This window comes from Charadrius vociferus, unplaced genomic scaffold (assembly GCF_000708025.1).
Source record: "Charadrius vociferus isolate BGI_N301 unplaced genomic scaffold, ASM70802v2 scaffold190, whole genome shotgun sequence".
Classification (NCBI taxonomy): Eukaryota; Metazoa; Chordata; class Aves; order Charadriiformes; family Charadriidae; genus Charadrius; species Charadrius vociferus.
Window position 1 is genome coordinate 2,201,450 of NW_009646608.1, and position 13,571 is coordinate 2,215,020.

Sequence of the window (13,571 nt, forward strand, 5' to 3'; positions counted from 1 at the left end):
GTTTGGGGCCTTCTGGAGGCGTGTAACGGGGAGAGGGGCGGCGGGCCGGGAGGCTCCTTATCAGGCTGGAGGGTTGCTTTTAGCGAGGCCTTCCTGCCACTAACCCAGTGCTGAAACGTTCCTGAAACGCCGCTGTGAGAGGTACAATAAGGGACCGGTGAGGTCGAATCGGGTCCGTCTAGTCCCATCTCTAGTGGCTAAGGATGCTCACAGAAGAGCGGATTTGGCATCTGGCAACGCTTAGAGGTCAAAGTTAACAATCAGGGATTGGGCAGCTCACAGCAGAGGTTATTTGCAACCTCTGGAAGGAAATTGCATTATTTTTAGAGGCTTTTACGATATTTCAGTACTGAGTGGAATTATATTCTTTATTGAGAGATGGGCCTACGAAGCCATGGCAGGTACAAGTAGTCCAAAGTATATTTTATTTCTTAAATGATTCAACAGTTGCGTTGTAAAGAGATCCAGAGCCTTCAGACATGGACAGTCACAGACTGTGGCTTCATTTTGCTTTATCTGATTTATTTTTTAAATGAAAATAAGGGTTTGAGGATAGTTTGTTTTCTCCCAGTTGCTACTCATGCAATGAACATTTAGTAGTATATATAACAGGGAAAGACTAATATAGGGACTTGAGAATAGCTTTCTCTAATCATGCCTCTTCACTAATATCTCTGAGTTATTGTGTGTCATCATAAGCCATTTGTGTTTGTTAAAAAAAAAAAAGTGAAATGTAATATCAACGGTGCTAGACCAGGCAAATCAATACTTTCTATGACTTTGTGCTAAATTAAGTATCCCACACTGGAGAAACATACATATTTTATAATTCTGATTCAGGATAGTCTGGCAGTGTTTGCAACTGCTTGAACTTCCCTGGCTTGGCTTATGATGGTCCTTAAACCTTCTAGGCTTCAGCTGCCATCTTCAGTTCTTTATTTCTTTTTCCATCAAGTTTCTTCTCTTGTCCTGTTTGTAGCTCCATGTGACTTTGTTTTTGATTTTAAAGCTTAACTAAAGCAGTCATGAAAATAACATATAACAAAATATTTATATGTGGGGTTTTTTCTATATAGTTTTCCTTGCTGTCTTTTGCCTATATCAATCTATAGATAAGGTTTTTAGAACTGTTTCATACTCTTTATGCAGAACTCTGGCATTAAAAACCTTAATTGGTTTTTAGATGCTGTTGTGACTAACTCAAATAAATAATACAAGTAAGGCTTGGAGTTTGTCACTTCTTGTGTGTGAATGTGATTGCTTTTCTTTTCAGCTTTGAGCTTTTCACTGTGCTCTCTTAACTATGTCTGAAACAAATTTAGTCACTGTATGACATTTTCCCCCTCTTTTGAAGTAAATTTCTTCAAACTAAGCCCCTCATATTTAATTTCCTTTAGTGACTTCTATTCGTGAACTGTTGTCATATGTGAGTGAGACATATCTTATAGATGTTTCTGTAAAGTGTTCTGCAAATTAATGGTATAATATAAATGTATTATGGTGGGATCAGGGAAAGCTCAACCAATATGTGGTGAAGGTAAAATCTCATAGTGCATGTCCTAGAGGCATTCTAAATCTCTCCTGCCTTAACAACCTTGCTATTTCATCTGAATTTGTGCATGAGAGGTCTGTTCATTTACCATGTATGATGATAATTCAAGTTGATCTTGGAACACAGAAGTAAATCTGTTAGGATGATTTTACTTTATTAGGTATTCATTTAGGAAGAAATGAAACTCAAAGATAGGAACAATAGCTATATAAAATATTCAGAGTGATTTCTGAAGAAATTTTACAAGGTTTCAGGTCATAAATTTCCACCTCAAGTAGAATTCCAAATAGATTCTGCAAACTAAGAAGTAATTTATTGTCTGAAGTATCAGATTTATACTTAACATCTAAAATGTGGAATATGGGAAAGGATGAGGGAAGGGTTCTTAGTTCTGGTAGGTGAGGAACATACTATAACATTTTGGAGTTGCCAGGTGAGCCATTGCTGAATATGTCTTTAAAAATACCATACCAGATGGAGTTGTAGATCACTCCCTGCAGGCAACTTCTTATTCTCTAATTTTAGATTATATTCTGAAGGAAATACTGCCTAATGGTGGAAGAAGTGAGGAGTCTGGGTAGCGTATCTTAGTCTACCTCTAATCCTTTGTAGCTTTGGGAAACCATCTTGTCAATGCATACTTCAGTTGCAATTAAAAAGTCAAATTGTAAAAATGAAGGTGTAATTATCAAAATCACTCCCTTTGTAATTATTATGTAATTATTATTTTAGTTTCACTGTTTTCTACCTTTCTGCTAAAAAGCAACAATAATTCAAAATACTTGGTTGGATGATAAATGCAGGTGTAATTGATACATAGATGGGATGATATTTAGAATTTCTTACCAGCTGGGAGGCTGAGCTGTGTTCTTTCTTTGGTAAGAAAGGGGAAACGTAACATTTGAATAAAAGCCAACTACAAACAGATGACTTGAGGAGCCTACCTGGAAGTCTACCTGGTTTATTATGCCAGGTTTAAAAGACAGGGATTCAAAAAACACACAAAAAGAAAATTCCTGTGAGCAACGTAAGCCCCACTGCTAACTTCATAGTAGATAAAGGTAATGAGTTTGGGTTTGGTTTTGATTTTAATTAAAAGGGTTCTGGTTAGAGAACATGTTAAAACTGTCTTAAAAAATAAATTTGACAGATTAGCATCAAGTTTAATATAGATGAAAAAGAAACCCTGATGTTCTTAAGTATATCCTTTTGTTTTCTGGGGACATATGATATCTGTCTAGCCATTTATGTAATGGTTAGAAAATTGTGGGTGCTTAGGTGCTCATACTGTAAAGAGAGATTTGAGTTCTTAATAGCTCTTGTTTTTAAGCTATAGTGAATATTCCAGTGTTGCGATTGAAATATATGTTCCGTTGACTTTGTGATAAGGATTTTTTTATACCTTTCCTGAATATGGTTAAGTATTTTTATTAGTTTTTAATAAGTTTGTGTTTTAAGTATTTTTTTAATGTTAAACTCAATCACTGGGCCCTTGAGACCAGCCCTATGGCATTGTTGGTCCTTTGCATTGTCTGAAAACCTGATCTGGGTTTCAAGATTTAGGTGCTCAGAACAAGAGTTCTGCATGTGTAGACATAAAGGAATTCTTTGGTCCTCATTACTAAATTCTCCAGTTCTCCCAGCTCTCCTCGCCTTTATATTCATGCTACTTATCTTGAGCCTATGTGCAGCGGAAGACAAGACTTCTCCTTTGGTTCCCTTTTTTTTTTTTTTTTTTTTTTTTTTGGTGAGAGATGTTGCCATACCAGCCTTAGTGGAGCAATAAACATTGCCAGTTCAGATGAAGATTTTCACTTGAAACTTTGTGCCTGTTTTTGGAGGAATCTGTCACAAAAGAAATGAGGTATTAGTAGTTTTAGCAATGGAGAGAAAGATTTGATCCAAGTTCTCATATCTTCCAGAACTAGTCCATAGTAATAGTCATCTTTGGTTTTCTGTTGGTAAATCAACATTGATGTCAGTAGTATAATATTGGAACTGTAAACTTCTTCACCACATAGCAATTTTTGTATCCTTTGAATGTCTCACTGGGACAGTTTTGTGTAACTATCACTCTTACTGTTTTCAAACAGTGAATTTGTATTTTCAAAGTAAGTTTAATGATGGTCGTATTAACTCTAAAAATGTATGTTGCTCTTTTGTATCTCTAGTTATCTGTTAAGTTCAGTAATAGCAAAATATTTATTTCTAGGTAACTCAGAAGAGAAATGCCTGCTAGTGCTTCTATTTCTGTTACTGGACAAAAATAGCTTTGAAGCTGACTTGCGGTGGCCGTGGATAATCAGTGAAGACATACAGCATTTTCTGGAGTATTGAATGCTCTCATAATGAAGATCTCTCTTCTGCAGCAGATGTATAAGGATGTACTGGTAGGCATTCCGCTAGCAAAAGAAAGCCATCATTATACGTCTTTACTTAATCTGTGTATCGAGCAGTCACCAGAAAAAGATGAATCATGTAATTGGATGCATCTGCCATCTACTAATGGTGGTATTAGGAGCCATCAGGACACTGATATGTCAGATGCGGTTGTCCCTACAACAGATGATATATCAAATAGCTTTGCAAACATGAACTCCTCGTTCTGTCCACGGGAAGTGATGCTGCTTCAGTTAACATTGATCAAGGTGATGGTTGCTAAAGCAGAATCCCAGGAAATTGAATTCAATACGAGACAGAAGTACTGTGAAATCTTTGTCCTTCTTCTGAAGGAGGCAAAAATTGACTCAAAATTGGTAAGCTTTTATAAACTTTTGAAAGATTTTTGTGAAAGGAGGAAGAAAGAAAAAAAGACCGTGCCTTAGATACTGTTTCTTTCTATATGTTTGCAGATTTGCCTGCTCGGTAGTTATGATCCGCTGTTATCTCACATGGCTTCAAAAAGTTTAGCATCTCTAGTGTATTTCCAGCTGAAGGAAGAGGTGAGTATGGCATAATTTTTCACAGATTAAAAATGACGTAGGGAGTATATGCCTCAAGTTGTTGCATTTAACTCTAGAGCCAACTTTTATAGTGTTTACATGGCACAAAAGCAGTCACTACATGACTTGGGTAAAATCTAAAAGTATTTCTAAAGAGGCTCATTTCATAAGTAGACCCACAGAGCAACATCAGAACTGCTTCTTTCCTCCATCTGTTGCCTGTACATCTACTCTGCTCCATCTATCCTTCTGAAAGGCACATCTGCAGTCTGCTGGTGGTTCAGCATACAGGCTGTTAGTCTCCTCAAAATGCCACACAGGTTTGTTGAAGTGTGTCTAGCTCCAGTATGGGAACAATGTGAAGGTTGTGCATGATAATACTATGTGATAGTTCTGCCATAAAGTGTGTCTTAAGGGGCTTTGGGTTGTAAGTGGTGGATAGGAAAAATATGTAATAAATATTCCAGAGTATTTCGAGTGTGTTTGGAGGGACATAGAGTGTAGAAAGGAGATCAGGTGTGTAACAGAAGTTTGTAATGAGAGGTGGAATGTCTCTGTATATAAAAATCTGGAATGTTATGAAACTGTTTAAAGGTAAAATATGTCTAGATGACAAGAAATATTCTTTTTAAGGTTGCAGTACAGGTATTTCAGAAAACCAATAGTCTACAGTATCAATATTTTTACAGTTACTTGAGATCTGTTAGGTGATGCAGTAGACAAAAATAGGTCATAATCTATTGAAAGTTAATCAAATGCTTTTCTGTATTTTCTTGTTTGAAATTCCAATTACTTGAGGGTGTCTTTTACTTGCTGTATATTTGGTGGATATATATTGTAGCCTCCACAGTAGCATCTCTGAGCATAGATTTTTTTCTCAGAAATATGTTTGTAATATTTCTTGCAAAGTCATCTGGGAATTATATATTCAGGTATGGTCTGTCTAGAGTATTACCTGATTTTTGGTAGGTCGCATGACATTGGGAAATTGCATGCATATGTGACTTCACGTTTGTAAATACAGGCCAACATACTTAAAAGGCGCTGGACAGATATATTCTTTCTAGTTATGTTTTGGTTTTGCTTACATTTGAATCTTTTTAATGTACAATTTTAAATCAATGTATTATGATTTAATTTAATTTGCATAGCAACTGTAAAGCATACATGATTGGTTTTTTTGAACTAATTTTCTTAGAATGCACTAAATGTCACCTGGCTCACCTTTAGTTTGAAGACTCTTTCAGGATTCCCGGGGAATACTCAGGTAGCAGAATGTCTATGGACTCTTACAACTATTATCAAGGACATACTGAAAGATAAAGTTTTACCCAAAGCAGGTACTGTTGCAATTTTATGGTGGTATCGATACACGAGTGCCCACTAGGGGGAGGAATGTTCCTTGTAATGTCATTTAGAGCAGCCTGTTTAAAGAACGCGTATGTTCTTCATTGTAAAGTGGGTGACAAAGTACTGTTAAAAACGGTGGTTTAAACATGCTTAAGAACTGAGAATGGTCACAATCACCTGTTTCCTGCTTAATTGATGATTTAGCTGACTGTGTTACACTCCAACTCCATAACGTTCTTCTTGTTGCTGTAGGTATTTTGAAGAAGTTATTGGCTCCTCTTGATGCTGTGCTTGAAGGATTTTATAATTCCATTCTGTTCCATCATTTTGACAGTCATCGTTATACTTCACCTTATTCTGAAGCTGCAAACAATTTGATCAGTTTTGTAGATCTGCTTGAAGCACTTCTGGCTTCCAGAATTGAATTAGAACAACCGCTGAGGTGCCAGAGAGTATTGTTTTTGAAAGTTTCTTATGTCCTGAACCTCATTAGCTCATCAATTCACTATTTAATCAAGAAGTTGTTCATTATGCTCCTTAAAAAATGTGTCCTTTACAAGTCTAGAGAAGATGCTAAAAGTGGATCACTGTTCTTACGAAACCCATCTTTATATGAAGATATGGGTGCACTGAGTAATGGTGTTCTGCAGGTTGTGAATTTGACTTGGCTTAATCAGATCCCGCTCAGTGAAAAGGCCAGCTACTTTGGAGGCAGTGAAGCTGCTCCTGGAGGTGATACTCAAGGTAGTTCTGACCAACCTGTTCTCAGAGCCCTAAGTCTGGTTGTGCTTAAAGCACTGGAATTCAAGTGTCAGAACTCTGCTACAGAAGCTGAAATCAAAGGTAATAGTCTCTTTAGTTTTGTTCATTAAGCAGCAAGAGTTCTAAAGCTTTCATATTTTGTAGTCATAGCTCATTAAGACTGTAAATAGAATTCAGCTGGATCAGTGGCGGTAGGAGGGAGGAAAGAAGAGACCCACCCAGGAAACTTTCTGTCACTGTGTCCTGCCTAATTAGTTGTTTCCTTGCATTTTATCCTGTCCTTAGCCCTGCAATATGGAGGGCTTGAAACAGCTGCATTTGGGATTCCAAACTTTTCCTGTTACAAACATGTTAATATTTGAAATAGCCAGCTTGGGCACACCAGGCTCTTCTCTGTTTGGCAAAGAAGAGAGCCCATAGCACAAGCATCTAACCTGTTCAGGGTGCGGAACTAAAAGGAATTGCAGGTAATGCTCTCTTGTTTTCTAATGTGGAGGTAGAACTATAGGTAAGTACCATTATGTGCTTGTCTTGGTTGAAGGTACTACACTTTACTGTCGGACAAGAAATGTAATATACATAATGAAGCTATAAAGTAAGAGACAAGAAAATTGTGGGACTTGGTGGAGTATAGTGGTTGTGTTCTTCACCCTGACTTACAGGTCTAGGCCTTTGAATTAGTAGTTGTGAGGCATACTTCTCATACCTGATTACTTGAGTACGTTTGTTCTACTGAACAGGTGAATTGGATTAGTAGAAGAGCAGATCTGGCTCTTGTGCTGGGGCTATGCCACAAGGCAGGCAGTGGGATGGCAAGGGAATGCTGTGTAGCTTGTGTTCCTGATGGGAGAGAATGCATTGCTGTGTCACGCTGGTAGCTAGTTAGTAGTCTTCTATGCTGTAATGAAGTGGTGGGGTGAGGCTTTTTGCCTGAAAGACACTTCTGGAATCCTATCTTCCCACTTGCCTTTTTACCTCTGAGAGGCACATGATGCACGTCTTCTGATGCTAATCCATGTGAACGTGGATGTGCAAATCCTATGATCAAAGCAGTTTGCTGTCCCTGGATTACAGGCTGCACGGCAAAAATGGAAAGGCAGTTCTGAAGCAGTGTTTCTAGTCAAATACAAGTGCGAATGGATGTTCCTTCTGTCAACCAATTGATGATGTGGCAAAAAGTAAAAAAATAATTTATTTATTTTTAAACAAGGCTGAAATTTTACAGCATTTTAAATATATTGAGGCATTTTAGTACAAGTTCTAGATATAAATGTTATCTTTTTATATTTCTGTGTTATGTAGCAAGCATAAAATCATTAATCATTTAATTCATCTGACTGTAAAAGAGCTATGGACTTCTGTAAGACAGCTTCTGACACTTTCCAGATTTTGGAAGATGTTATATTTGTGATGCCAGTTGCATTCTTAGAGTTTTTTAAGTATTTGTAGGGAATATTTTACTTATAATCCACCTTCTGAAAAATGTATAGATACTGAGATGGTCTAAGAACAAGTGAATAGGAAAAATGTAGCTTAAATCTATTTTGGATGTCTCTGAAAAATTTTTCTCAAAGAAAAGATTCTCTTTTCCAGATTCATGACACAAAAATGAGTTCTTTAATTAGATTCAAATACCTCAACTGTCAAGAGGAATTTCGAGTTGAAAGGAATGATGCTTCTATTTTAGTGACATTAAATTAAGTGGTTAAAACAAGCACCAAAATGCTTTAATATGCTGACTTCCCTTCTGGGAAGCTAGTTGATCTTATCTTTTTTTTTTAACATGATTTACAGTGGCTTAACTTTAACTCATTTCAATTTTGAGAGTAATTTCGAGATAGCTTTGATTTATAGGGAAGAATGTCAGTCTGAATAGTAACTATTAATAACAAAGATAACTTTCTGATCCTATTATTTGCTAAGAGGAAAAGCAAATCTTAAAGCCAAATATTGAGGAAAACCACATAATGATGTGGTAAGTAAAATTGATTCCCGTGTTGCAGGAAACTTTTCAAAAGAGGTAATCGCTGTTTCTATAAATGATGCAACTGTGCTCTTCAAGGCATAGTGTATTTCCAACAGCGTTAGTACCTTTGGGTTCAGATATATGTCACTATATCTTTTCTGTTTTCGAAACATGGAATATATGCCGTGTTAACACGAAAAACTGGTACCTAGTACCATACTACCATATGTCGTTACTATTGAAGAGATGAGTTTCATGACTTAAGGGAAAGAGCCTGTCTGTCATATGAATAAAAAGTTATTTTTATGAGTAAGCTACTGCACTAAAATGGCATAAATTTTGAGGTGCTTTTCCCATCCAGGAGTGCAGTTTTTAGAGGGAAGGGAAAAAAGATATGCAGGAAAAATGCTGCTTAAGTTAATCCTTCTGGTAAGGATTTTATATCATCTCATGAAGGTACCTTTATCCCAAGCCTGTATGTATGAAAATGTACATCATCTATGAAGAACTTATTTTATAAAGAATATGGCTATACTACAAGGTTCATACTTTGTTTTATTGCAGAAATGACAATTAATTCCCATCAACTATAGATCACTGCAGTTAATTTCTACAGTAAATTGCACTGGGACATTTAGCTTCAGTCCTATCAAAACATTACAGTTGTATTGTTATTTCATGTGGGAAGAAGTACCCGAGATGAAATCTCAGCAAACTACTCATATTGGATCATTACATCTGGCATTGACTGGCATTACAATCATGGCATTGACTTGATTACAATTCATCTTTCTTTAGTTGCGGTGTACCAATGAAGCTACCTAATTGGGACGCGAAAGGAAAGTATAAATCCCAGCTGTATAGGTAGAATCACATTTTTGTAGGTTTCCTGATATATGTTGTTCATTAGTCTGCAAGCTTAGGTGTGAAAGGATTTACCCTGTTGTACCCAAAACTTTCTAGGTCACCTCTGATTATTCTTCCTTGAATTTCAAAGAAATCAAGAATGCTGTTAGAGGAATAAATTGTGTCCTGTACCTAACAAGTGAAGTAATTTTCACAGGTTAACATTGGCATGAAACATTGATATGTTTAGAGTTTAATAGAGTAGCCATTCACATTGAATTTAAGGTTAAATAACTGCCTATGGTTTTCTGCAAAGTATCTCTTGATTTATTTGGTACCGAGAAGCAAGAACTAATGAAAAAATTTGACGCTATGTTAAATCAGTTGAGCTAAGGAATGATAAATGCATTCATGAACTGTTATGCACTACTAATTTAAAAAATAAAAAGTGAGTGGTGTTTAGTAACAAAAAATGTATAGCAGAATTCATGGTTACTTCTTTTTTTTCAGGAGAGTTTCAGAGTTCCATGGCGCAGTTGTTGATATTCTGGAGGAGTCATCTGAAATCTTCCCCACAGTCTCACCCAGTTGTACATCCCTGTGAATGGCTCTCCTTGATTTTCATAGAGCAAGATGATGATATGTGGGAAGCTGCTAAAGCTGTATTACTCATTTATTTAAAATTTGACAGGTTAGTGTACATCTTGTTTGAAAGAAATATGAAGAATTGTAATTTACTGAGGTTATTGTTATATATATAACTTTTCCATTGATTACTTTTGTATAAAGAAAAATATTTTTAATAATTAAAAAACCCCTCAGGATGATGTAATAATGTGTGGTGTAAGAGCAGTTAACTTTGCTGATAATTTGAATAAGTGGGGTTTTATTACTGAAATGAGGGAGTTGTGTAAGAGTTTCCGATTAGATACTTTATCACATCCTGTAATTCAGAATAATTGACTTCACAGTCTAAAATAGTGGTTAGACACAGATGAAAGAAAACACTCCTGCCTTTTAACGCTGAGAGTTTGAAAAGAATGTGATACAAGAAATAAACTTCAAGAATTCAGGGACTTCTGGTAAAGTGACCTTCTTTGGATTGGACAAGCTAAGTTCGTAAAAACAAAACCAAACAAAAAAAAAACCCCACCACCAACAAAAACCCAACCCAAACCTGTTACTGCTAACAGCTGAAACGTGTTCTTCATGAATTTGTCCTGGACATTCACTGCTTCGTTGCTGGTTAAATTAGGTAAAATATTATCCTAATTTATAAGAGGTCCCTCAAGCTTCAAATGTAAAGACCTTACAAGTAGATATAATATCTTAGATATGTACAATTCTTCTTAGACACCTAAATAAAAGTGGGCCCTTTTTTCCAATGTGCTTAGCATCTTGAAAGTTAGTCTATGTTCAGGTTTACAAAAATATTAACATAACAATTCACACATTGTAAGTAACTTGTTTATTCCAGAATGTTTCCTAGGAGGAGTGTTGTTTGAGAAGGTCTGCTTTAAGTGCTTTGGCTTCCTGCCCCACCTGCCTTCGTTCTTTTTCATTCTAATATCAAAACTTCTTTTGTGTTTTTTACTTTTTGGCAAAATCAAAAAAGGTCGAGAATGCCATTTTCTGGACATACCTTTTTTTTTTTAAAAAAAAAAAAAAACAACCGCAAACAAACCTGTAAACTTCATTGAATTTAATCCCTTTTATGACCTACTTTTCAGGTTACGGCATGATGCTGCTGATAACTTAAGCCAAAAAGAGGAGGAAACTTGGAACTTCCTTACGCATGCAAGTGGATGTAATCCTCACTGTATCTTTTTGTTTTTTCTAGAAAAAATTGCATTTGATTCCTCAGTACTTCTAGATTTTTTGATTTCATCAGAAACTTGCTTTCTGGAGTACTTGGTAATGTACTTAAAGCTTCTTAGAAAAGACTGGCATCAGTTTGTAGATGTCTGTAACCATTTTGATACCAAACATAGCACTTTTAAATCAATTTCTTCTGTCCAGCCACCCCCTCAAGAAAAACAAAGCTGTATGACTGATGAGAGTTTGCAAAATGCTTGTCGTGAACAAGAACCGCAGACTTTGATATCTTTGGCTTCTTCTCACAATTACTTAGTGTTTACAACAGAGCAACGTGATAATGAAGTTTCAGAGTCTAACCAGTCTAACTCATTGATATGCACCGATAGTACATCTCTACTGGGTTCTCTTCAAAGCCTTGTTAATTATGACAGCTCAGACGACTCTGAATTAGAATCAGATGGAAAAGAGTGCTTGGTAAACACAAAGCAGGTGCCTTTAAATGATGAGAGTGAAATGAGGATAAGGGAAACTAGATTTAGCTATGCAGACAATAAACGGAACACACTGAAGTCTGAAGTATTGCCTCTGAAACAAATGGGATCTAATACCTCATCCTGTGTGACGTGTATGCTGTCTTCGGATAACATAATTCCCCTAAGAATAACGATTTACAAATCAACAAAATGTTTGGAAGAACTGCAAAAAGCTATTTCTAGGTTGCAGAGAAGAAATCTTTTCCCATATAATCCATCTGCATTGTTGAAACTACTGAGCCACGTTGAGAAGATGAGTAAGAACGTGAATCCACAATAATCCAAAAAAAGTGTTCTAGTAATTTTTTTAACTGGCACACTAGGGAATGTTTCCATGAGATTAATGACTGCTAAAGCTCATGCCGTTGGCACCTGTCAGTGTATTTAACCTGAAACAGGATAAAGGTGTGTTTGTTTGACACCTTAAAAATCTGCAATTGCACTCAGTGATACAATCCATTTCCTTGGGATCCTAAGCTTATTCGTGGTATGTGTGTCAGTGTACGCTATTTAAGGGTTAATTGTTAGGTATTCAAAATTTGATAATAAATCACTAGTGTGAAAGCATATCAAGAACGTAGGATACTTAAAGTATTGTAAGCTGTACTTAATGTCATTCTATGTAGGCATTCATGGCCGGATTGCTAGTGATTTATGGACTACAGTGCAGTGTTAATGCAACACTTGACTGCTTAGAGGTTGAGCTAAATAAAATATTTCAGTTGGGGAAAACTTTGGTGTTTGTACTATGTGTTTTGCATCGGAGCCTTGCTCTAAGTGGACATTCAGGTGTGCTACCACAATTGCACTAATACATGCCACGTTTTTCTTGGCTGAAGTGCTTAACTGATGTCTAGGATAAGCTTTTCTTAGCTTTTACTGTTTGCCTGATTTAATTGGCAGTGTTGTCATTTCACCGAAAATTTAGTTTTTCTTAATATTTTATGGTATATTCCTTTAATTTAAAGGAAGGGTACGTGTGGGACTAATGCATATATGGCCTTTTTATAGAACACTTTAGTGGAGTATGATATCTGTAATCAAGCTTATGTAATACAGAAGGGAAATTCCAACAGAATTCCTTGCATTCATTACATATTTTAAATAATTATAGAATATATAATTAATAATCTGTTAAATCAGAAACAGATAACAAGAAATTGTCTGTAGTACAGTGAGATGGATATTGAATTCAAATTCTTACGCTTACATCTTTTATTAGATCTAATTTGAATAACCTGAAAAGTAAGTGTCTTAAGACTTTGCCTGGGGAGAGTTAGTTCAGAACAGGATCCAAAACAGTGTATGTGCTTAGCAGGAAGCCACCTGATGTTGGTACACTTAACGTGCAGCTTGTGATGATCTTACAAGGGTTAGGCAATGGTGGAGTACTGACAATAAGGACTATTGTAGAAATCTCAGACCTCATCAGAACGGTAATGAGCAGTTTTCCTTTTAGTATCATCTCTTAAAGGTAAGTGCTCTATCCTGATTGAGAACCAAGTAAGTTCTAGCTTTTTAAATAGTTATTTAGTGTTAAATTAAAATAGATATTGAGTTAATATGACTAGTCTCTGGAGCAGGTGACTCTGACCCCCAAATCTCTCTGGCCATCTAGATCAGTCTTGAGCTCTGAGCTGATGAATCAACACTACTGGGAGGGGAAGAAAACTAGGTGAAGCTTATGGGATAATTTAGCTGGAAATCACAGTGCTCTTGAGACACTTTTGAATGGTATGTATTCTCAGACTGGCAGGTTTGAACCTCAGTCTTATTCTTTCAGGATGACAGCTGTGACCACT

General features: G+C 36.2%; 1 protein-coding gene across 1 annotated transcript; it reads left to right on the top strand.

Annotated features, from left to right (window-relative positions):
• Positions 1–3,900: 3,900 nt before the first annotated feature.
• On the top strand, positions 3,901–12,049 carry LINS (lines homolog (Drosophila)). The gene is made up of 6 exons (XM_009887004.1): positions 3,901–4,308; positions 4,405–4,494; positions 5,693–5,834; positions 6,097–6,687; positions 9,929–10,109; positions 11,149–12,049. The coding sequence occupies exons 1-6, from the start codon at positions 3,901–3,903 to the stop codon at positions 12,047–12,049; spliced, it is 2,313 nt and encodes a 770-aa protein (XP_009885306.1).
• The last annotated feature ends 1,522 nt before the right edge of the window (positions 12,050–13,571 follow it).